The sequence below is a fragment of the Podarcis muralis genome, chromosome 6 (genome assembly GCF_964188315.1).
Source record: "Podarcis muralis chromosome 6, rPodMur119.hap1.1, whole genome shotgun sequence".
Taxonomy (NCBI): domain Eukaryota; kingdom Metazoa; phylum Chordata; class Lepidosauria; order Squamata; family Lacertidae; genus Podarcis; species Podarcis muralis.
The window spans coordinates 66232098-66258717 of NC_135660.1; the positions used below are offsets into that span (position 1 = coordinate 66232098).

A 26620-nucleotide genomic window follows, 5' to 3' on the forward strand; every position below is an offset into this window, starting at 1 on the left:
ACTGGGTCTATACTTTGTTACACCTTTTCAATACTCCTCATTTTTTATGCTTCAATGCTTATTTGTTTGGGTTTTTCTTTTCTTTTTTACATTGAATTCCACATAATAGAATGTCATTTAATGAACAATGTAATTTAAAACTTTGATAAAAGACACTGTCCCCTGATTATCCTTGCTGGAGAAGAACTGACTACCTCAGTGGACTTAATTTTTGGGCAAGAGGAACCTCCCTGTCCCCCGGCTTTGGGAATGTAGCCTCTGTACTGACATCAGCTACCTTTAACTCATGTTCTGCTGGAAGGACCTTTCCTTTTTTTGCAGAACTGTCGATTTAACAGGAAAATATGCCCTTGGATCCTCTGCAAATGACAACTTTGGGACTGGATGTTTTGGTGGGTTAGATAGCCAAATTCAGACTGGTTCAGAAATAAAATTATATCTTGCCATTTCCATCACGACTACTGATAATGGGAAAAGTGAAAAGCAGAATTACTACTACAAACAATGATAGGAGGACTTGTGAAGTGACACTTATATGTATATGACAGTGTGTGAAATATACTTTGATGAAAGCTATGAGAAAGACTTATTTCTTTTGAGTTGTTTTACTCCTTGCCACAGGTATTTTCTTAAAGTTGCAATGCCTGAACAAAGTTGTTGTTGTTGTTGCTGCTGCATCACTAAGAATTATGTTATGAAACTGTAAAACTGCAAGTTGGGTGACAAGCATTCAACATTTCTTTTGTTCTTGTAATTTTTTATTTTCTGCAGACGCACTATGAAAATGGAGAGTACATTATCAGGCAAGGTGCTCGCGGGGACACTTTCTTCATAATCAGCAAAGGCAAGGTAAGCTCTTGTGGCACCCTGTTTAAAGTGCATGTCATAAGCAATAGTTGCATATTATAGGGATGTAACACCAACCCTCGCTTTTTCCCCATACAGTGCCAAGGGGGGTGCAATATTTCACATTTAATTTGATGTTGTGACTTGGTGTTGGCGATGGAGGCTGCACTTTTCAAATGAAAAACCTAAAGAGTTTTATTACACAGAGCTGTACACATTTTTCCCTTGCAGGGATCAGATGATTGTGTAGCTGTTAAAACTAATTTACCTGTTACATTTCCCAAACACAATAAGACTCCTGTGAACGATCCCCAGATCTGTACAGAAATATAAACACGCTGGTTTATAATACAACAGTTATATCCAGGAGATCTGCACGTTTCTCTGGAGTTTTTGCATCTGTTTTGACACATCAGCCCACTCAGACTGTATAGCAAACGGCTTTTGAATCTCAACAGTTTTGAAACTTGGTACTTACATAAATTGTGAATTACAGTCAATGTGCAGATTAAAGATGAACAGGCTCAGATAGGAGCTCCAGAATTTATTTTTTGGCTTCTCCAATACCTCAGACCTCCTCACCATCAGTTCATTGATTCCCTAATCCCTTTCCCCCTAAATAACACTTGTAACTGGAAAGTGGGACAGCAATAGCGTTGGCAGGCAGCATCAGAGACTAAGATAAGGAGAGAGGCAGTAACCCTTGGAAAAACTACAACCTGCAAGGGCTGCCAGGACTTCTGGTCCTGCATAGTAGCAGCATATTAGAGGGAAAGATTGGAGAGGGCTTATCTCTGTCCTTGCTGTAGTCTTCACTGCCATTTCTGCTCCTAGTGTGCCATCACTAAATATAATTTGAACAGAAGGGTATAAGGGGTTTGGGGGCATCAGGGGAATATCAGGAAAGACAATTCAGGGATGGGATGACTAGGCAAGAGGGAAGGGGTGGGCAGTTAGCTTGCCTTTTTTCTGAGCCAAACTATCTTTATTATTTTCTGGAAAGGAGCTCAACTTCTTTTATAGAAAATCTGGTTAGGATGGGAGGACTTGGCCTGTCACCAATGCTAAGTCATGGTTGTGTTGTGGTCGGTGCAGAATTCTGTGCCCCATCTATCATGACCAGGTTATGAGAGCGCATTATTCCATTTCTAGCTTGTCTGAAAAAGCTTTCTTTTTATTTTTCAGACCAATTCAATGTGCTGGTTATCATCTTTACTTGTCTAAATAGTCTGCACCATATGAATCTTATGGCTTGTCTCTAGCTGATTCATCTGATTACTATTCTGTATGCCCTTCTGTTGGCTCTCCAATCTGCCAGGCCCCATGGTAGGTGGTAGGGTTTCAGTGGAAGTGACCACGCAGTAGAGTTCTTTATTTATTACTAATAAACAAAGTAAACCAAAGATGTAGAGCATAAATAAATACTGTTACAGCAGGCTGAAAGTAGAGATCTTTTTTGAGAGAAAAGCTATTTCCAGTTTAGTAATATTTTAATCTGGCTCTGAGATTTTTCTGTTGGTGCATTCTACATTAAATTACATGCTTTGTATTAATTATTGCTCTATTTTAGTGCTCTATTTTAATTTTTATTAATATGTTTTGTTTAACAAGGATGAAACAAATTAGTATGGCAGACAAAATAAGTTACGGTAGATGGAAAGTCCTGAACATGCATTGCCTCTTATTGCAGAAATCAGGTTTGTTTATCGAGAAAGGATGTAGGGCAGCCTGCCAGAAACATGGCCTTCAAACTTGCAACTGTCTCTGACCTGTTATGGAGACGACCTCCTTAAACTGCATAATCTGCAGTTCTTCTGTTTCTCAGCTACTGGATGTGAACTTAGCTTTATCTGTTTGCCTAATGTGGAGGGTAATTAGAATGAGCAAAGACTAGTTGGTAACCGAACATAATGACCCTAATGTTGGATATTTACTTAAGCTCAAAGCATAAGTTATGTAAATACCTTAGAAATTAATAAAGTGGATTTATTATATTTATGTTAAGTATACTACATATTAGTTTTCTCTCCTCCCACCCCCACCTCCCTGGCCATAACTCCAGCAATTGATTTCATGGCATCTGTGTTTAGGAGGAAACATGTGGAGGCTTGGCTTTTCTAGAGGGAATAATGAAGCTTAGTATCAGTGGTAGGAAACCTCAGCCTACAGGCCTAATTAGGACAGGCCGGCCTCCCCATTTGACCTGTGCTGTGACTTGGCCCAAAACACACCCATCTGCCCATCACCTAATGCCATACAATACCAGGCATGGGACAGGTAAAGCTGTAGTACCAGATTCAAAAGAAATTGAAATGCACTCCCAATTCTTCCTTTCCCACCTGCAGGTGGAGTTCAGTTTTTGAATTTGACACCTTTTTCTGTCTCTCGGACAATAGAATAAAGAGCTAAAGCACCAAATTAAAGCTGGAAAAGAGGAACCGACCGTATACATGATGAGCATTCAGATAGCCGTTTATTCCACTTTCACAATGTTTCCCTGTTAATTTCCACGGTATATTATATCGCTATATAGTGTATAGTATATAGTATAGAACTATAGTGGAATATAGCACAAGTTTAAAACTCATTTCCATATTATTTGCAAACTGCTTTTTTCTGGAAGTAAATAACACAGAAATTGACACTAAACTTACACTATGTTCCACTATAGTTGCGGAAGTGGCTTTACATCGTGTGAAAGCTCAGATATAATGCAGAACTTAACAGTTAGAGAAAACTGCCATAGGAATGCAGTCACCGAGTGCACTTCTAGTTCTTCCTTTGCAGTTGCCACTGCGGCTTGAATTAGACACTTGTTTGAATTCAAGTCATGGCTGCAAATGGAGAATCTTCCTTTACAGCCATAGTTTGAATTGATTGATCCATTGCAGCCTGCTTTTGAAGTTGAATCACCTGGTGTCATATGATGTCATGTGACTGGCAGGTGGGCAGCCCCACCTTTCATAATTGCCAGCAGAAGTTGGGCCAGTTCTGAATCTGAAACCTCACCTTATGACAGATATGAGCCCCCCGCCCACATGCCTCTTTCATTCTCCCTTAAATATCTGGAGATCCTTGATGTTGCATGACTTTATTACATTGCAAGTTTCCATACTCCACTCTTACACAGGAAAACTTGCAGCTGTATGATGTCCTCTGTGTCCCATGTAGCATATTCCTGACATTATGAACAAGGGGGTAGAATGAGGGGCTGCTATTTTGGGCAGCAACCCAGCACCTGCCATAACGTTCAGTTCCAGCCTTGTGAAACTATTAGAAGAAAAATATATCAACCAAAACTGGGAATGTGAGTGAACATTTCCTGCGCCAGGCTCAGGAAAGAATTTCATGGGCTTGTTAAATTGCCTGTCTCAAAGGAGAGATGCAAGCTCTTAAAACCTTCATTCCCCCCACCCCCGCTTGGATGAAAATCCATCAGGAGAAGAATTACTGCCTTCTCCGCCTGAAAAATGCTTTGTACTGCCTGAGCAAAGCCTTTGTCAGCCAGGGATTGTGTGCGCTTTGGCAATTGTTTCAGCTGGCAAAGATACCCACAACCCTCTGAAAGTTGGCCACATACCCACATTGCATTGCATATTTATGATTTTAAAACACGTGAGGGCCAAATCCAGGGGTTGGACAAAGTCTCCATGCCCCAGTGAAGGCCTGCCCCCCGCAGATTTACATCCTGCAGCATCTTTTCCCCACCCCTATAGTAACCGATGGAGTCAATCATTCCTCTGGGAGAGGAAAAAAGATTCTCAAGTATTTTCTCAGTTCTTTAAAATATAACTTGAGTTCTTTGTGTGTGCCATATAACCCTGTTGTTGAACTGCATAAATGGTTGAGTATTGTTTAGAATTGCTGTTGTTTTTCTGTTTCAAAACAGGATGAGCCAGGGCTTATATAAATGTAAGACTTAGAAAATTGGTCCAGTCCAGCTCTAGTTATGTGTTGTGAATCATGTGAAACAAAATCTGTTGGCTTTGTGTGGAGATACACATTATATTCTGCATCATAAGATGCTTTTACAAAATCTAGGTATTTGACATCACAGTGTTACGATGAAGAGGATAGCAAAGTATTGATATGACATCTTTTCTTTGTGCTCTGTAAAAGGTAAAAGTACCCCTGACTGTTAGGTCCAGTCGTGGACAACTCTGGGGTTGCGGCGCTCATCTCGCTCTATAGGCCGAGGGAGACGGCGTTTGTCCGCAGACAGCTTCCAGGTCATGTGGCCAGCATGACTAAGCCGCTTCTGGCGAACCAGAGCAGCGCATAGAAACGCCGTGCTCTGTAGTATACCCTTAAATTAACTTAATAATACTTGCAAGATTCCTAGTCCAGTATTAGAGCCCCGTTTTTCCAGATGGGGCCTACAGTTTGAAAATGCTAGCTAGGAAAAGGTCTCTTGAAGGCTTCATTATGGAACTGGGATATGAACAGAAAATTTAGTTTACAGCTTTTTCTCAGTACAATATACCTTTTCAGAGCCAATATCCTTTCACTGTCATTTTTTAAAAACTCTTCTGTTCAGGTAAATGTTACTCGTGAAGATTCGCCTGGAGAAGATTCAATCTTCCTCCGTACTTTAGGAAAGGGAGATTGGTTTGGAGAAAAAGCACTCCAGGGGTAAGTATTTAACTTTGCCTACATACACAATTTAGATTTGCTTCAAGTAACGTTTGTCTTGAGTAGCTGAAAAATTAGTGGCATAAATGCCACATTATAATGAAAGCTGTGCTAAATTGTAAGCTAGAACTTAAGGAAATAGAATTCTCGGCCACTCTCACTCATCATTTTGTACTAAAGCAGAAGGCAGGCTGCATATAATTTATAATTCTTTGCAATTGTATGTAAGCCTTGTTATGATGCTAAATGATCTATCAAGCTGCTAAAATGTTTGCTTTCATTCCTGCCTCCCATTTTCCCCTCTTTTCTTTTCTCTTCATTGAACTTTGCTGGGGCATTGCAAGAAGTCAAAAGATGTAAAATAAAGCTGTGGTTGGATTGCTAAATAGACTTTTCAGATTTGTAGTTTATTACTTTATGCAAGAATGGTGAAGAGAAGACTCTGTGGCTGGTGGGGCAGTTCACTAGTACAAACCGATGATCATAGTTGTGGTGTGAACAATCTCCTTCCTTATTCACCTGTTCCAGGGTAGTACTGGAGACAGGGGGTCATTATCCAACAACGTACTTCCAAGAGTGCAATGACTTTTGGCTGCAAAGTAGAATTTCCCCTCCTTCCCTTGCACCCCTCCACACCACCCCCAATCTGTGTTTTCCCCAAACACTCTAGAGCAAATTTGGGGAGGGCCTGGGGTGGGAGGGAAGGGAGGAGAAGTTCCATTGCACTAGCAGAAGTACTATGTTAGATACTGCCCGGTGAGTCCTATCTAGATAAACATCTTTATCTGCCCTAAGCCTGTCCTGTTGTTTTCATTAATTTGCATTGTATAAATAAAAATTCCCGCACAAATTCACATTTTAATTCATATAAACATCCCCCCCCCCCCAATTTCTAAACATTTTTTCCTCCAATAGCGTTTTGAAAAGTATTTTAATACACATTTTGAGCTGGGCCATTCAAGAAATGTGAAATCTAGTTAATCTAAATTCTACTCTGCACCTTAGTTTGGGAGGTGCACATTAACTCAGTTCATACCAGATTTACAGAGACTGAATTCCTTAGGCATCCCTACTTCTAAGATAGGCATTAATATTTACCAAATATTATTGTATTGTACAGCTCCATTCTTTCATGTAATAGATAATACACATTCTCCTAAATACTCTATTGGTACACAAAGCACAGAGTGTTCCTCATCACCTCCCAGTATTAATACTTTATAGTTGTCTTGTTATAAACTATCCTTCATTAAATTAACGTAAAAACTAGAAGAAACCGAACTAATCCATTTCAGCAGAAGACCAGATGCTCAAAATGAAATGATGAATCTCCATAAGCAGTTTGTATTGATATTATTTATTCCAAAATGGCAGTTATTACTCATTTGAATTCTTATTCATTGACAAGGGTACATGGGCAATTTTTGTACATTAAAATACTCCAATACTTTGATTTCTGAAATTCAGGTGAAACAGTGGGAATATTTATCAAGCGTTCCCAGTTTATGGAGGAAAGCTTAATTATGCAAATCCTTTTTGAATGAAAATACATTGCTGAACTCCTGCAGGGCCTAGATTGCTAGCTAGTTTGTTGTGTTTGAGCAAGACTTGATTTCAGCAATATTTGTTAAATTGCTGAGATATCGCTACATATCAGTGAAATATGCTGGTGAATAGTTGCCCAAGATAAGCAGCTGGCATGTTATTATTTTCACAGATTGGATCATTTTTCCCCACCTGCGTTTTAGCATTATATTTTCAAAGCCTCTTTGGCATTTTAGCTGATTGTTGTCCGTTGATTCTCATACGGGGCAAGACCTTTAAACCAGTGCTGTGAATATTTACTCTGTGATTATGAGATGTTAAACTTTTTGAAAGGACAATTCCAGCTTTGGGAATCTCTGCACAACAGAAGTTGCTGCAGTGCGGCTCCTTCACAGATCACTCAGGCAAAGTCAGAAGGCATGGACCATATGAGAGGAGGTTGTGTTGTATGTCCTCCTCACGGCAGTGTTGCCCCACAAACACCTTTCTTCATAGCATAAGGAGGGTGAAGCTCCTAATGATGAGCTGATTCTACTATCTTATCTAATTTCCTACGACTACAGGAAGAAAAAAAATTCTTTGGGCTGATCCAACTTCTTGACTTTTTAGAGCAAATTTTGCACTTTTACAAGAGATTTCTCCCCCCCCCCCCAAAAGCCTCCCTTGGTGCTAATTCTCACCTTTTTCCATTGTAGTTTGCATAAAACAACTTCTGCAGCAACACTATGTTTTCTTTCTTCTTCCTCTCTGGCAACCTGTACATACAAATAAAATTATGACAGGAATTAAATTATATCCTAGAGGGCAAATGAAGCTAATTGCTTTTCCCTGACTCTGAATGGCTAATGCCAGAGGGCTTCCACGGCAGCCTGGCCCATCACATCCTATGATAGCAAACTCAGATGCTGAGTGGCGACAGCTATGTTGCCAGACCTAGAACGCTGGCAAACAAGAAGGCAATATTGGCTTAGGTGAAGTCCAGAATTTGCAGAAGTACTGTTAATAGAATAGATGGGAGTGGGGACTATGAATACACCTTCCCACCATTATTTAGTAAGGGCTGGACATGAAGAAAGACTACAGGATGCTGAGTTTCTGTTTGTGGGAAACAAACCAGAAAATAAGGCTAGGGGTGAAGAAATGGAAAACAGATCCTGAAAATGGGCGTGTTTGGCTAGCTAGAACCCTGAACAAAAGCATGCCACCATTAGAAATGGGGGAGAAATTTGGTACACCTCACATTTTAATGCAAACCTACTTAATTTGCATTTCAAAAAAAAAAAAATACACAAAGTGAAATGCAGCTGTGCTTCCAAATTCTCATTTCTTCCATTTTTGTGAGATGGCAGTTCTTCAACAACAACAAAAAGTGTACAAAAATGCATATGTCAGTGCAAATAACCTACAGAAAGCCATTGTAGTAGAGTAAATTGCTGGGGGGGGGGGAATGTGGTCCTTAGAGAAATGTTTTGTACTAAAACTCTGGGAAATTTCCATGAGGCTTAAAAAAACAATAACCTGGAAAGTATGTGCACACCAGGGAACTACCCATCTTTTATACCATGAGAAGGTCTGTTGATGGTAACTTTTGCTTGACTATTGGTTGAGCTTCATCTTCTATGCTATCTAATGGACCATTTGACAAGGGCACTGTACCATCTGTTTACTGGTCCTTCCCCCCTTTTAAATCTTTAAATGCTCCTTTGACCACAAGCTTTGTTATGCTTCCCTGTGTGTGACATTTTCCATTACAATCGCTATTTTCTGTGGTCTGATAGATATCTACAATGTGTTCCGTATCCTTATTGCACACTAGTAAATCTTAAATTAATGCCATCCTTTTGTGTGTCCTGTGCGCCAGCAAGGGAGAGGAACATTTCTGTAGGGTTTGCCCCAAAACTAGGAGACTGCACTAGATATGCCGTTTAGATTTCATGCAGTTTTGCATGAAATATAATCTGTTTGGGATTTTATTTTTGGCTTTTCTTATGCTCCCTTGCCTAATGTGCAGTGTCTTTTTGCTTGTATTCACTGGAGTTTAAAAAAACCCCAACTTACCATGAATAGTTAGAAAAAATGCATTAGGAAAGCTTGGTTTTCAGATATAGAATTTTTTAGAGCGTAAAATCTATATAAAGTTTTGTGGATTGTAAAAGGAGCCAAAGAGAGTTTCTTAAGAGCTTATAGAAAATGATATTTGCCCAGAAATCAATATGCATTAGAACACTAATGCACTGTGGCTTGGGCAATGTTTCTGATTTTTTTATATATACCTGTGGCGGGGGGTGGGTATGCATGCATGCTTTAATTATTCAGAGGCACAAATACAAATATTCCATTTTCATTTTAGCACCTATTTTTTTCTGTTCTAGACCCCAGGAGGTTTTCTGTGCAATATAATCATTATATTTCTCATCCTATTTGTTTCTTATTTCACATAAAGCCAAGCAGAGTAGGGTATTATTTTTCCTTGAATGGAGGAACATCCCAAATCTATAGCTGATAGGAGTCAATTCACAATCCAACAGAGCAAATAGGTCTTGTGCATCTGAGTTAAGTAAGTTGTATATTCCACTTTGGATCAAGCTCAACCTTTCAAAGTACAAGAGTTCACTCAGCTTCATTGCTGCCCAAAAGAACTTTGGGAATGTGTGGGATACCATATTGGTCATTAGTAGCCATGATGGATTGGAGAGAGAGTGCTTGCTGGGATTTTTCTGGGTCTGGGATTCACCTGGCATGCACGTAAGGCTAACCATGGCTTGTGTAAAGCCAATGTTTTCTTAACAAAACATGAATTATTCATGAGTTTTCCCACAAGTGATAGAACAAACTACAGCTTGTCCCTCCCCCCCAAGTTCCTCTTGTTTTTCAGTCACTTTTGCCTAGTGTTTTTGTAGTTTTGCAAATATCTGCAGTGGGGTGTTCAAACAAGTCCCGGTTAAAAGAGATGCTGACTTTGCATATAACACTGATCTATAGTTAAAACAAACCAAGCTTCATATTTTAACAAACAATGACTCCAGTCTGTGCTTTGTTGGCAGTAAACAAACTATAGTTAAGCTGCTGGGAAGAGTTCACACATAATGCTAAGCCATGGTTTAATAAACTATAGTTTCATAAACCATGGTTTAGTGTTATGTGTGAACCAGGTCTTTACTTCAACACGTTGCAGAAGATCTGTCTGCCATTCTTTATTTCCAGCATAGAATGTGCACCATCAAAGTAGAACTGTAGCAAACTTTTATCTATCCTGTCAACATAGCTTCACCAAGCTAGGGTGCAATATCAAGGAACAATAAAAACCACCATGAAAGCAATAAAACTGAAACCACAGCATATAAACATCCTTTTAAAACAACAGCTAAACAACAGTAAAACTAAAGCTATCCCACACAATATGTTCAAAATAATTGTACTATGTTTATTTGAGTTACTGAACTGAGATGCATATTTTTTTCCATAATTGCTTCTTAATTCCCTCCCTAGTTCAAAATGTTGAAAAATGTCAAACAGTACATTTTTGAACACACACAGACACACACACACACACACACACACACACATATACTTGTTGCCTATTCACAAGGTGGTAAGGGGCACGAACCATCTGCAAGTTCTTCTGTATAAGCCTCACTGAAATGAACAAAAGCTGTGTAAAAGCTCTGGTGCAATTCCCCACTAGAACTGTAGCTGACCCAGAGGATATGGTCTTGAGCTTAGTCTTCCTGAGACTTGTCTTGATATTCATATTCATTTCACTGCCACTTTCATGTTAGTGACACAGGATAGCATCTAGGTAGATTCGGCTCCAGTTTCAGAAGGCGACTTTACATTTCCACCAAATCTCAGGTACAAAGTGAGATTCTGTTGAAGCTAGTCTCCTGTTACAAATAGAAATAACCTGCTCTTTCAGTCCATTGTTTGCCAAATGGCTTCCTATTTTCCTCTTCATTTGACACAGGGACGTTACAACGTATTACAAATCACCTGTTGGGATAGATAATGCAAGTTTTAATTTACTAAATTCATTCTCATTCCTCTCAGTCTATGCTATGCCTGAATAGTTGTGTATTTTAATGCCATTTGAATCGCCTTCGGTAGATTTATCATTAAATATCAACATGGTGCATCAGTTCTGGAGTCAGTCTGATTGTATAATGCCATGCCTTTCATTTGAATCTCAATAGCTGCTGGATTCTTAACACAATTATCTCCAGTTTCTGCAGAAAGTAGGATTTATTAGACAATTTATATCAACAAATCTGGAATTTATTTAAGCGATCTTAGTGTAGTAAAAATACGGCAAATTCTAGTTACCTGTAACATCTTTGATTCTTGTACCTTCTGATCCTTAAAAAGAGTGTGTGAGGAATAACCTCAAGTTAGGGCAAGTTTTAGTGAAATCTGAGAGCAGTTTCAGGTTTTACAGGTGACTTGTTATCAGCTACTGCCTCGGTTGTTTTTACTTACACAGCCAAGATAACTTTCCTTTGCACTAAATCATTTGAACATTGCAAACAACTTCTTAAGACAGAAGTGTGCAAGTAATTGTGCAGGCAGCTGGTGGCATTTGCGTGCAATGCATGTTCAAAGCCACTCTGAAAATACCTTAGTGCACATGAGTGCCCCTGTGGAGATCTTCCTGATGCTTCTGACAGTCTGTTTGCATGGAAGTGTAAATGCAGCTTAATTTGCTCCAGATAGACCAGGTGCTGGGAGCTTTTTCATCGTGAGCTGATTAGTAAAATAACTTAATATATAAACCAAAGGGATGAGTGGGAAAGAATATATATGGCGATATTTAATGGAGGAAAGACTTGCTGTCTCCCACACCCCCCAAATGTGTGTGTGACGGCAGTGGTGGAGAATTGGAAATATGTGTAATAATGTGTGTGTGTGTGTTTGTGAGAGAGAGAGAGAGTAGGGGGGTTGATGGCTGTCTTTATGTGTGCCACATTGTTTATCTTATTATATATCTGTTATGTAGTAAATCAATATGTAGAGGGTGGGAATCCCAATGATTAGGAAAGTTTGATCCCAGTTAAGTAAGATTTCAGGTGAGCTCCAATATACAAGGTGGGAAGTACTAGAGAAAAAGATAGTATTTCTACATTCCTGTAGCAAAAATAGGATATTGTGTTAAACTAACCTCTGAGCTCTTTTTTTTTTTTAAAATCTGCTTAAAGTTCAGAGGAATGCTATTCCATAAGACAATGAAAAATGCTGAAGCTGTGTTGTGTACATCCCCTGAGCTAAAAGCTGCAGAACTACGCAATAGGAATGTCCTTAGTAGCTTTGTTCTGATTGAAACACATTCAATCAAAGTTTCAGCAAAGTTTATTTCATATGATCAAAATACTGAGAGCACAAGCACATACATCATGTGCTTTCAGTATAATTTTAGTCAATGTGTTTTTTCCAGCCCTACTACATGAGGTTCTTTACACGGAGACAGTGGCGTAGCGTGGGGGGTGCAGGGGGGGCCGGCCGCACCGGGCGCAACATCTGGGATTAGGGCAAATCCACAGGTTAGGGGCGCAAATCCACGGGTTAGGGGGCGCAAATCCACGGGTTAGGGGGCGCAAATTACTTGCCTTGCCCCGGGTGCTGACAACCCACGCTACGCCACTGCACGGAGATGCTAGAGGTTTCACCTGTACCTTCTGCATACAAATCATGAGGCTTCCCAATGAGCTATGGCCTTGCTCCAAATTATAGCAGCAGACACCTTTGATCACATTTTTTTTAAAAAATCATACTTTTAGTGGTTGGCATTGTCATGGAGAGCATGTTGCTTATATTCAGAAATAATCTTCCAGTGCTGTACATGTGATCCCCCTGGGAAAGGAGATTATAGTTTTCTTTTAAAACATGAATTCAAGAATATCTTTAATACTATGGGCATGTAGGCAGCTTAAATGACAGACCTACTGAGGTAACAAATAAGATCACATCCTATTTTTATTCTCATTCGTTCAACGTTTATTTATAAGATACTGTCATTTTAATTCTTCCATTGTTTATTTGAAAACATTTATTCGAATCTGATATCCAATATATTGCATATTACTTTTTAATATGTCAAAACTTATTTTTGCGTACATATTCTGGAAAATGGCAAAAATAAAAAAATACATTTGCAGTATTGACGGTGTTAATAGAGACAAGTTTGATGTACAAAGGCATGATTCAGGCAAACCAAAGTATCCTAACATACCATAGAGTTCAGTGGGAAAGTTAAGTACTTGCTTAGCATTCAGAATAAATACAAAATGGTTGGAGTATGATGCAGGCAACATTTTTGGAGAAAGGGCCATCACTCAGTTTTACATGTTTATAGAAGTTGATTGGCATGGAAGATTACAGCTTAGTTTGAATGATTCAGGCAATCACTTCTTCATGTTCACATTGCAATCTGTGCTTGAGGAAAAACTGCTTCTTCAGATGCATAGATGTCATGTGAAATCAGCAGCTGGTCATCTTGAATTCTGATACATTAGCGTTCAGCAAGTGTGCATCTGGGAGACTTTTCCAGCTGACATACCTGAGAGAATTTTCATTAGGTTTTTCAAGTGGGAACATGAATGTATTTGATGGGGAGGGATTATGACTTAAATGAATCTCTTTCGAAACTGTTGTATTAGTCACATTAAAAGACTCTAGCCATATTGGATTTAAGTAATGCAAGAGCTTGTTTTTATTATTAAAGCAAGAGCTTATTTTTCAACTTTTAAGCAAATGTCTTAAGACTTTTTGAAATGATGTGCAATTGCCTGTGTGCTTTTATGTAGATTTCTTATATAAAAAATGGAACCACAGCAATTCATCCCAGTTGAACAACATTAGCAAATACAGCACTATGGGTAATGAACAAATGAATATAATATACACTGGAGCTGGAAGATCAGTGAACACTAAAACTGAAATCTTTTGTGCCTTATCAGCTGTCTGCCTTCTGTGCTGAATTTCAAATTGCCACTTTGCATTTCAAAAAAACATGTTTACATAAAACACAAAATAATGAAATGCATTAGATACTCAAAGGAAACAATCGTGTTAATAAAAATTCCATGAATAAAACCTGCTTTCTATGTATTGTAAGAGGGAGAAAATGCCAAATTTTAATTGACTGCCTGATAAAAAAAATAGATCCCTTGGCAAAAGTCTATTAGAAGATAAATTATAGTTCTATTTAATATGCATGAATAGTTTATGCTTCTTTCAAGAAAAGAGAAGTAAAGTTGTCCACTCTTTTTTAATCTGTAACACAAGTATTCTTATAAAGTGAAGTTCCAAAATCAATACAAGGCTTCAAGCAAAGGTAAAAAGCAGAGTTTAATGAAAAATTTTTTGCTACCAATTGTTTTTGTGGGAAGTAGAATATTGGTTGACTTTGTCAGAAATTTCTTATTTAAACTTCCCATGCTCTTGCTCTGATCTTGCATTCCTTTGTCAGTGCTCCTGATTCAGAAGTGCCATAAATGCAGTGCATTCTAATCCAGACCTGGAGCTTGCGCAAGTGATTCAAAGAGTTTCAAGTGGCGCTGTGGCTTGCGCATGGCTTTTGGTACACATGGTACACAGAGAGCCCAGCTTTACCTCCAGTTTGTGAAAGCCTAGCTTCCCCTACTGGCAGTGTGCTAATTTAGGAATGACACAGTTGGTTTTTTCTAAAAAATAAGTTTTTGCTGGGACTGCATAATTCACTGTTGTGAAACTAGAATCCCCCCCCCAAAAAAAAGTCTCTAAGAATGTCCTATTTTGACAAATATAGGTTGTCCCCACATGAAGAGAAATATAATTAAAATATAAATTAAAGCTGTTTCCAGGTAAGTTAGTCACACATTTACAAAAAAAATAAAAAAAATAAAAAATACTAGGTCAGGCTTCATGTTTCATTTGTCTGGCCATATTTTAAAACAACTGTATGTCTGGGAAGAAATCAGATCTTTATTGGGAGAAATTTAAATATAAGAACTATTCTCTTCTAACAGTTAACTGTGTGAAGGGGAAAAGACTGATCTTACTGAAACTAGAGAGATATTGGGGTTCAGTTGACAGTCTACAAGAACAGATAGAACCAATACTGTCACTGAAGACTAGAGACTCAGCTACATTAGTCAAAATACAGCTCTTTGAATGTGTTATAAACATGTAACTTTTGAATTATGGTGCTGGAGGAGACTCTTGAGAGTCCCATGGACTGCAAGAAGATCAAACCTATCCATTCTTAAGGAAATCAGCCCTGAGTGCTCACTGGAAGGCCAGATCCTGAAGCTGAGGCTACAATACTTTGGCCACATCATGAGAAGAGAAGACTCCCTGGAAAAGACCCTGATGTTGGGAAAGATGGAGGGCACAAGGAAAAGGGGACGACAGAGGATGAGATGGTTGGACAGTGTTCTCAAAGCTACCAGCATGAGTTTGACGAAACTGCGGGAGTCAGTGAAAGACGGGAGTGCCTGGCGTGCTCTGGTCCATGGGGTCATGAAGAGTCAGACACGACTAAACGACAACAACATAAACACCAGATAGCACCAGAGAGCACATAACCTTCTTATAGCATTTTTACATAGTGCCCCCCCCGCCATCTTTTGCTCTAATGATTTAATTTATAGCAGTTTTTTCCCTGTGTTTAGATCCACCCTAGGTAACTTGTGAGGTTTTTAGTAAGAATGGCTCTGGAATTTAGCTTTTAAATGATGGGGTACAGTTTAAAAGGTCATTTTGTAGACATATCACTGAAACCAATTGGTTCACAGTTACAGCCAACAAGGTTTTCGATTTTCAATAAGAACCTGGTGATTGATTGGAGGGCTCTGACTGGAGAGAATAAAAGGGTAGGATCCATTTAGCAGCCATTAAATCAGCTGGCCGGTCTATAGGAGACTTAACGTGATTTGTTGGGGCACTAAAGAAGAGGTAAGAGACAGCTTGAGAGCAGGCCTGTGCCAAGGGTGAGGGCAGCCAGGTACAGTTGTCCCAGGCCTCAGTGGGCTAAGACAGCCAGGAGGTCCTGCCAGGGACCAGTTGCTTTTTTTGTTTGAGTTTATAACTTTATTCTAAGAAGACTCCCACCCTGGGCTTCAGATAAGGTGCTGAGAGGAGCAGGAGCTGCTGCCACCAAGGGAAACTGCCAGATACAGTTTAGCAGTTGAGAGAGCCTTCAGACTGGGGAGCACTGGGACAGCACTATTTGGGGGTCAGTCAGTCAGTCAGTGTCATCCAGCAATTCTGCATCGAGCTAAAGGCAAATAGTCAGCTGGTGGCAGTTTTCGTCAGGAAGCAATGAATCTGACCAGAAAGAAGACTTTGGGTAAAGACCCTGGTGAATTCTGTAGGTTTACTGGGTGAATGTATCCCTGAGCGGAAGGAAGACTTTGGATGAACTCCTCTCTGTGAATTAACTGAGGCAACTGGCTGTTAGTTTAGATTAGGAAAGAGAACTAGAACAAGTAAATAGTCTTATCTTTAAAGTATATATTACATCTTAAAGCAAATAACTACCGAAGATGTTACATGTTACTTGCCAATAATATTATATCATAATGTATTCCTAAACCCAGCCATTATGTTGAGGAAAAGGTGAATACTGGAAATATCTGCAACTAAATGGTGGCAGTAGAGTTGTAGAAAAATAATTTAAGGATAAAACAGGGGCAAGTGGCTAAAACCACCTTAAAAGACTTACTTAATAATGTAACAAATGAAGTTCATAGTAGTAAAGCTCCTTGTGCCCTTCTTCTCCCCTGCAGCTACTTGTGCTCCACCCCAAAAAGCCTCTTTGGAGGACTGAGGTCCCTCCTCATGGGAAATGAGAAGTAGTGTACTGCTAGGGAAGGAGAGAATTGCCCAAAATAAGCTAACTCAAGGAAGTTCATGGGTGAAAAGCTTCGCCGCCGCCTTCCCCAATAGCCCCTTGTGTGAATCTAATTAGGTAAACTCTTAGTAGCTCTCTTTCGGAATAAATAGTTTGATTACAACCTATGGAAACTTTCAGGTAATACAGAAGTGGTTGATCTTCATAGATTTTACTGTACCATTTCTAATCTTTCAGTTGCCTATGAGATAGATCCAGGCAATCCTTTATAACACAGGAGACTTCTACATAGAAATTAAGAGCCTTCTCGCTTGCTTCCCTGGCCTGAGATTGCTCCAACATTTAATGGAGCAAAATAACATGTCTGTTTCTTACTGCTTACTGTATTTTAATTTTGCTGCATCCCTGTCTTCAGCTTATCATCTCTCCCCTCCCCGGCCACCTTTTTCCATTCTAATTACCGTATTTTTCGCTCTATAACACGCACCTGACCATAACACGCACATCGTTTTTAGAGGAGGAAAACAAGGGAAAAAACATTCTGAATGAAACAGTGGATGTATCATTTTTGTGCTTCATGCTGTGGCCACAGACATGTGATCTGATGGTGAATTTGGGGTGACCCAATGCAAAAATCCTGATAATTCCTGTGGATCCATGCTTTGTAACCACGTTTTTGCACCATTGCAGCCCCAGGCAACAGTGGGTGCGTGATTTTTTGGGTGCAGGCTGTAGCCATGGACATGCTATGTGATCTGATGGTGAATTTGGGGTGACCCAATGCAAAGATCCTGAGAATCCCTGTGGATCCATGCTTTGTAACCACGTTTTTGCACCATTGCAGCCCCAGGCAACAGTGGGTGCGTGCTTTTTTTGGTGCAGGCTGTAGCCATGGACATGCTATGTGATCTGATGGTGAATTTGGGGTGACCCAATGCAAAGATCCTGAGGATCCATGTGGATCCATGCTTTTTAACCACGTTTTTGCACCATTGCAGCCCCAGGGAACAGTGGGTGCGTGATTTTTTTGGTGCAGGCTGTAGCCATGGACATGCTATGTGATCTGATGGTGAATTTGGGGTGACCCAATGCAAAGATCCTGAGGATCCATGTTGATCTATGCTTTGTAACCACATTTTAAGTGGGGAGCGAAGGAAAAACAAAGAAGGGACATGAGAGGGGTGTGCAGAGAAGCAGCTGGCTAAGAATGCTGGAGAGGGATTTAACGGGTGGGAGGCAAAAGTTCCCCCCCAAGCCAGCCATCTCTCTCTCTCTCTCTCTCTCTCTCTCTCTCTCTCTCTCTCTCTCTCCCTCCCTCCCTCCCCCCTCTCTCTCCCTACCCCCCTCTCTCTCCCTCTCCCTCCCCCCCTCTCCCTCTCCCTCCCCCACTCTCTCTCCCTCTCCCCCAGCAGTACCGGAGCACAGAGACGACACTTTCCCCTCTGCTTGCCTGGAGGGGAGGGGCTTTCCCTGCTCTTTGTTCCGTTTCAGCAATCACAGCAACGAAACAGAGGAGGATGGGCAGTAAGACCCTGAGGCAGAATACAGGAAAGCTGCCACTTCCTCTTTTCAGGTTTCCCTTTCTCCGTGAAGAGCGATTTGACTTTTGCTTGATTTTTTGGCTCCAGGGACCACACATTCGCTCCATAACACGCACAGACATTTCCCCTTCCTTTTTAGGAGAAAAAATCTGCGTGTTATAGAGGGAAAAATACGGTATTTGAGTGCTAATGCATCCCAGAAGGATTTGCTCCCACTTGTGAGGGTTGCCTAAGGTATAAAGGGCTGGTTTTGAAGCAAGTAGGGAAACATTGGCTGTGCTTTGTGCCCAACCCTAAGATTGATCTCCAAGGAAGCTGGAAATGGAAGCAATTAAAGTACGTGAAGGGAGAGAATGCAAATGAAGATGTGGGAAAAAGTTACTCAGCACAACATTTTCAGTATTTATAGAGCTGGGAATGGTACTTGAAGTATTACAGAAAGATTATAGTAAACACAGAAAATAATTTAGTGGAACCTTAAGGAAAAGGATTCTGATGAATGGTACACAAATCCTATTCCACAATGAATCATACAGGGTTCTAGAAACAGATAGGTAGCTGTGTTGGTCTGCCATAGTCAAAACAAAAAAAATTCCTTCCAGTAGCACCTTAAAGACCAACTTAAAGACCAACTAAGTTAGTTCTTGGTATGAGCTTTCGTGTGCATGCACACTTCTGAAGAAGTGTGCATGCACACGAAAGCTCATACCAAGAACTAACTTAGTTGGTCTTTAAGGTGCTACTGGAAGGGTTCTAGAAGATTATTTCGTCTTGTAAGTACTAGAAGATTATTTTTGTATTTTCTTAAAATACGCTGGTATTTTAAGATAGCATTGTATTGGAAAGGACCAGTTGGACATGTATCCCAACTTCTGATGAATCAAACACTCTCCACTTATTAGCCTCCAACTTCCCACACAAAAGCGCTCACACACCGGTTAACTGGCACAGTATTGACATGCTTGAAAACAGTATTTTACATTAAGAGTATACTCAAAAACAATTCATTGTACAGGAGTAAATGACTAAATTCGGCAGTTCATTTTCCTTCTGTAGAACAAGTATGTCTCTGAAAAGAGGACAAGAAAACATGAATAGACAGCACAAGGAAAAATGATTGCTTCCCAATTACTTTCTCTCCTCCCCCCCCCCCCCGTGTCTGTCTCTCTCTCTCTCTCTCTCTCTCTCTCTCTCTCTCTCTCTCTCTCTCTCACACACACACACACACACACACACACACACACCACTCCATTCACACAGCCTCTCAAAGAGCATATTCTGTCTCTCTTTCCTGTGGACAGGAAATTCCAGTCCGCCAAACTGCAACTGGCCTCAGTTCACTTCATAGGTGTTTGTGTGAGGCTCCTGAATAAGCCCAGCTGGAGCAAGCAGGAGCACTGCTTGGTGCATTGTGCTCACGGTGTTTAAAAATACAACGACAGTGCTATTAATAAGCGTGGTCACATGTTGTTTTTAAGTAAACAAGAAATCTGAGCGTGGTCTTCCAAATGGAGTACATATTGTTCTTAACCTTTGCATGCACAGAAGGGGTTGTTCTGATGTCATTTTCTGTTATCATCTAGATACCTTTCTCACTGTTATCATATGTACATAGAAACAGGGCTGCCTCGATCCTTGTGCCCTGACTCTGGAACTCCATCCCCCTGGAGGTATAAATGGCTCCGTCGCTAATGAGCTTTTGTCGCTTAATTTAAACACATTTGTTCTCCCAGCCTTGAATTCAAGGGCCATATTTTAACTGTCAAAGGGGACAGCACTTAATCAGAGGTATTTTTGGTGGCTGTGGTAGATATTTTGGAATCATCTTCACGATTATAGCTATAGTATGTTGGGAAGGAGAGGGACTGATTTGTGATGCGATTGGGTTTGCCTTTTGAGAATTTGAGTAGCTTTTGGGGGAAATATGCACATCCTAGTGTCAAGATGAATCTGACTTAAAAATAAATAAGGTGATTTAATTTATTGTCTTTTAAAAGTAAGTAAGAGAAAGGAGAAAACGAAGAATGTTTGAGTCATAGCGTAGTGCTAGAGAACATACGTTTCACTCAAAAGGGAATGTGTTCAACCCACAGCTTTGCCAGCTAAAATCATTGCTGTGAGAGATGTCTGCCTACCTTAGGCAGGTATTGCCAGTGGGGTATGTGGCCCAATGCAGTGGCGGAGCAAGGCGATCAGGCGCCTGGGGTGGCACGGGGGTGAAAGCCGCCCGCGGGGGTGGGGCGAGCCGATGTAGGATGTTCCGCAGGGCCTCCGAGAAGTCTACCTGCCTCCTCCCACTCAGCTGGCCTACAGCTGGGGGGAGGCAGTGGGCGGACTGTTTGGGCAGCGTGGAGCCTGTGTGCGCCAAAACCACCACGTCTCTCCCAGAAGAAACGCATGGCTCAGGCGTGCTGCAGGCCCCGTGGTGAGTGCCGCCCGGCATTTTGTCATCTCCCCCTCAGTGGTGACACCTGGGATGGCCCGCCCCACCACACACCCCTTCCTCTGCCCCTGGCCCTGGCCCAATGCGGGTTTTTTTGGTTATTGGTTTTTTGCTTATTTGTTTTGTATTTTGTATTCTCATTTTATGTTTTGTGTTGCATCTTCAGATGCAAGGTGGTATAATACTAATACTAAATAACAACAACAAGGGAATCATAAGTTCATGACTATACCTGTTCACTCTGAGGTAAGTCCCACTGAGTGCAGTGAACCTCCCAAGTAAATGTGGAAAGGGCTACAGCACTTTGAGACTAAGAAATATATTCAGGGATATAAAGCTGCTATCTGCATGGAACACTTGTGACAGGGTGAAAGATAAACACATGTAAATCAGTAAACCTTTAAATGCATGGCATTATCATTTATTACTGACCATCACCATGCTAACTTTGTACATTTGAGTTCAGTTCACTGCTCCTTCTTTTACACTCATGGCTGTTTACCAGAAAAATAAATGTAACTGTGAAGATTTTCTGGAACACTTTGTGAGTTTGTGGAATGGATGTTGTACTGCCAAGTTCTGGTATAACCTTCATAGTTTAAATAGTAGCAGAACCAGGGAATATGATATCAAGAAACATCTATTATTGTGTGGTTCACTTAGCACCCTCGCAGAAAAGGGCCTTGATTTCTTTTAAATTCAGCTCTTGGGAAACTTCTTAAAAGCACACATTTAGGAGTTTTAAACATTTGCATCAAAATGGTTAGACATGTCAATGGGAGGCTAGTATTTAAATGGTAAACTACGCAAGTGGTATATTCTTGACAAGTATGACAAAAGTGAAATCATAATTCAGGCTTGCATAACATCATGTATCTGCAGATAAACACAGCCATCTTTGATATTTTTATTTAAAGCAACTTGTTCTCTCTTCCATCAACTTTTCCTCTTGGCTATGTATCAGATGGTTTTCCTGTTCCTTGGGCCATGAATTGAATGGCAGTGTAATTGTAATTAAGAGTTCTTTGACATAATGTCAAAGAAACAAAGATATTTCTGTCACTGTTGCCTTGCAGAACAGAAAAGCCTTTGCAAAGTGGCCAAATTTGTTTGAAATGCTTAATGATTACAAATAACACACAACAGAAGTTGTAGAATGGGAGGGGGGAATCTTATTTCCCAATGCATTAAAAACCTGTACACCCTTTCTTGGGAAGAAGCCATGTTGGGGCTTACTTTTCAGCAAACATGCATAGTAAATGTATACTATTTAATCAGCATACAGAGAGAAAGAAAGTACAATTTTAAGCTTATTAGCTGAGTGCAAGTGTCTAAATTGATTGACAACCGCATAGGAATGTGTGTGTGTCACAGAAAGTGCTAATATACCTCAAGAAGTAATTCTAAAGGAAAAATTGTTTACTTTTCAAGGAGATCTACATTTCATAATGGCAACCTAGACCAAACCTAGATCTTACTTTACATAGTAAGTGCATGGTATTTGGTAAGCAATGCCAAATATCATGAAATGTGCAGGAAATGGCCGCTCACCAGGTTCCAGAGTGGGTGGCTGTTTCCATTTCTTCTACTCCCATAGTTAGCCAGGCTCCTGGGGGTGGGGGTGGGGCTCTGCATCTAGGTATATTTAAAGCCCTATATGGCCTAGGACCCTCATACCTACGGGACCGCCTCTCCTGGTATGTCCCACGGAGGACCTTACGGTCTTCAAACAAAAACTTCTTGGAGGTCCCAGGCCACAGGGAGGTTAGGCTGGCCTCAACCAGAGCCAGGGCTTTTTCGGCTGTGGCCCTGATCTGGTGGAACGCCCTGTCACAAGAGACTAGGGCCCTGCGGGACTTGACAGCTTTCTGCAGGGCCTGCAAGACAGAGCTGTTCCACCAGGCCTTGGGCCAAGGCACAGTTTGACCCCCTCCTTTGGTAATTCCTCACAGAACTCTAGCCCAATGGTTGCCATTAATTTTATTTTGAATTGATTTTAAAATGAATTGATTTTAGAATGCTGTGTCACTTTTATTGTTGTTAGCCGCTCTGAGCCTGGCTTCGGCTGGGGAGGGCGGGATATAAATAAAAGATGATGATGATGATTACACAAGACAGACAGATATCTCCAAATACTTGGGCACATGTGGTGGACCATAATAACCATGGTTGGTACTGGGCTTGCTGGTAAAAATCCACTGTGTGTCCCTGTTGGCAGACTTACATTCCTTACAATGTTTTATGGAATTGGAAATATGAAGTCATCCCACATAGATTCAGAACACCGGTCCATATAGCCCAGTACTTTTAGTCTGGTTTGTACGGGTTTTCCAGACTCTCAGGGTCATTCCAAGATCTTTTAACTAGAGATGCTAAGAGCCCAACATGGGATCTTCTGTAGATTGCAAGAAAATTATGTATCAGCAAACCTTTAGCTCTGCAAACATTGGTGTCCACATAGCTGGCGTAAAATCACTCAAATAGGACAGTTCATAATGCATGGGAGGGATGTACTAAGAAACAAGTAACAGTTGTGATTTGCAATCCCAAAATGAAGATAAAGTTCCACTTCCAAGATTAAGATCTTCACAAGTGGTTTTATTAGGTACTTTGACGCATTATGCTGTGAATGATGTATTTGCACTAAATGCCACTGACTTCATTTTTAATTCTAATAGAGTGCCATTTATTTCATTCTGGTGTTGTAATGTTGTGTGAGGCCATTTGTGTAGGATACCTGCCTTTCAGCTAGACAAAGAGCCACATCCTGTGAGCTAAAGGTTTCACTCGTCTCCAAGAAATAAATTAACAGCTTGACATTTTTGCAGAAGAAGGTCCTATGTAAGAGACTTGGCAATACTTTGAACACAAAATTCTTTTGTACCTGTTGGTGTATTGCCCTACTGCTGCAAAATAATTACAAAAAGGTTTAAGTTTCATCCTTAATGCCATTGTGCGTTTGTGAAAGATTTGACATTTTTCAAATATGTTTCCAAGCACGAAATCACAGAGGAATACAGACTAATTTAGAAAAGCATGTTATAGTTTAACACAGTTCTTCTTGTTATGTCTAAAAAAAAAATGTTTGTTTAACCTTCCGCAGAATTATGCTCTCAATTTACAAGCAAAGGAATGAAACATAGTTTCCTTTTGTGTGCTGAACTGGAGATATCAAAGTGAAAGGCAAAGGGCTGTTCCATTTCCCCTGACTAGTATATTAGTGACCACATTGTCCCTTCATTAGGGCAAGAAGCTGACACCAGATGACCTCTGCCTGTGTTTCTTCCACTTAAAGCACTAGTGGGCCACCTGTGAGTGGGGAGCTACATGGACCCCAACCTCATTTTGCGCAGGCCCTAACACCTCCATAGGTAAAGGGACCCCTGACAGTTAAGTCCAGTCGTGAACGACTCTGGGGTTGCAGCGTTCATCTCGCTTTACTGGCCGAGGCAGCCGGCGTTTGTCCGCAGACAGCTTCTGGGTCATGTGACCAGCATGACTAAACCACTTCTGGTGAACCAGAGCAGCACACGGAAATGCCGTTTACCTTCCCACTGGAGCGGTACCTATTTATCTACTTGCACTTTCAAACTGCTAGGTTGGCAGGAGCAGGGACCAGGGACCAAGCAATGGGAGCTCAACCCATCGTGGGGATTCAAACCGCTGACCTTCTGATCTGCAAGCCCTAGACCCTGTGGTTTCGACCACAGCACCACCCGCATCCCATAGCACCTCCATACACACCGCAATTCTCTTATCCCTTGAAAGCTCTTTCATTCCTGTATATTCTATTATTATTTTTCCAGGCTTTTTAAGGTGTCCCCTATAGTTTTAGAACAATTGGGAGGCATTTTATTTGATCAAACCAATTACATTACATTTCATTTTTGTTGTATGGATTGGGGAAAAGAATCCCACCCCACCTAGGTATCTGAGAACAAACTGGCAGGCTTTGTGATGTGTGCATGTGTGGCACACTAAAGTCAGGCAATAATTACTTTCTGTTGCTTTCCAGATCAGCTTTATCTTTATTGCAGAAAAACCATGTCTCTGTACTCTTATTGAGAGAGTAACCCCATAAAACACAATTGAGCCTTACGTCCGCATACACCTGCATAGGACTGGGAATTCTAATTTGAGACAGCCATACTGAAGATGGAAACTTCATGGAAGGGTGGTCTTTAGCTTCTGGCTCTGAAAGGTCGCCAATGCCAAGGAATTGGGGGAGGACGTGAAATAAATTGCAAGCCTTGTGGAGTGGACAAGTGATTCTCTTAATGCAGAAATATACTATTTAGCCCCTGAGTGTGGTGCGGGCTTTTCAAAATCTTAGTCCCTTGTTTTCTGTAATTTGTTTTATCAATTCAGAGTTTAGATTGAGTTGTGTAACAGCAGTCAATCTGCTACTCTTTTGTAGGCTCCAGGTTTCAAAAACTACCTTGATCATATTAAATAATGATCAAAATTGTATTCTGTGAACTCTTTTGAAACAACTCATTCATAGCCCTGAAAGTCATTTGGGAGCCTAACATGATATTGGCTTCATCACTTTATTTACAAGTAGAGCAAGTAGCAAGCAAACACTCAAGAAGGCAGTGCTATTCCTAAACCAACATCAGCCTAACACCTCAAAATTGCTTATTAACTAGAAACCCTGAGGACCTGGGGTTAGCTCCAAACCCAAACATAACCTGTTCTCCTTCAGGTCACTTGGTGCACATTGTTTTTCCCCAAGACTACAAATTAGCTTTCAATTCCCACTCGGACCACTCTAATTACCTCAAAATACTTGGGATAGTTAATAGATTTCTTTCCCCTATGATGTCATGCCATGCTCAATGAAGGAGCCACATTCCACAATAGAAAAACATGCCTATAACAATGGGTGATATTAATTTCAGTGGGTCTACTTTGAGTAAAATTCTGTTGAATGCCAGTCATTGTTTGTATTGTCAGATAAATATTAATACAAGGAAAACCTCCACCCACCATTTCTTCCTTATTTCCCCCTCCTTTGTAAAATTTAAATGTGTGAGAATGCCCTTAAATTAGGACATGAAGGAAAGGGAGGGAATCCATATTCTTGACTGATTCTCTTCAAGTTAATCCAGAGAGCATCTGTTTTCCTTAGCTAGACTTTGATCCTAGACTTTCCTCCTATTTAATTACACAAAATTCAGCTCATTAACATGATTTGAAAAGTCATTGATTCCCCAATAATAGGGCTTTGTTTCCTTCCAGCCAATGCTTTTGATCTTTTAACCAGATTTAGTTATAACTGTATCCCAGGCTAGGTTATACTTCAAGAAGAATGGATTCCGATATGCTTTCTTTGTACAGACTGACCCTAATGACATTATTAAATATATTTGGGGCAGAGGTCTCTACATAAGCACATTTCTCAAATGCCAGCCTGTTTTATTTTCTCAAATGCCACTTTTCTGCACTCAGGAGTCCTGAAGCATCTTTAGAAAACATTGTCACACAGATCTCTAAATGGCATTTAAAGATCGTTATGCATTTCTGCTATTCGTCCTTCTATAGAGTAGTCGGTCAGTATGATGTTGCTTTTCAGGGGTTCAGAGTGGGGGGAAGGCAGCAACTGAGCTAACGTGGAACAGGCCAAATAAAAGATGAATATACATAGTTTAGGTCCAAAGAAATGGAAGATGGACAAATCTACAGACCGAGATGGTTTGATTCCGTCCTAGACATGACCTATCACAGAGAAAAGGTTTAACAGAAACTCCATTCAGTACAATGCACATGGGAGTTATCCATTGACAGGAG

General features: G+C 40.5%; 1 protein-coding gene across 5 annotated transcripts in view; it reads left to right on the forward strand.

The window, feature by feature from the left end:
- The window catches only part of PRKG1 (protein kinase cGMP-dependent 1), a 599721-nt gene that overhangs the window by 464825 nt on the left and 108276 nt on the right, over positions 1 to 26620 (forward strand). For all 5 annotated transcript variants that reach the window (XM_028729654.2, XM_028729658.2, XM_028729655.2 and 2 more), the window contains 2 exons: positions 772 to 849; positions 5384 to 5478. In XM_028729654.2, coding sequence (XP_028585487.1) covers positions 772 to 849; positions 5384 to 5478 — 173 coding nt within the window. The remainder of the gene's footprint in view (positions 1 to 771; positions 850 to 5383; positions 5479 to 26620) is intronic.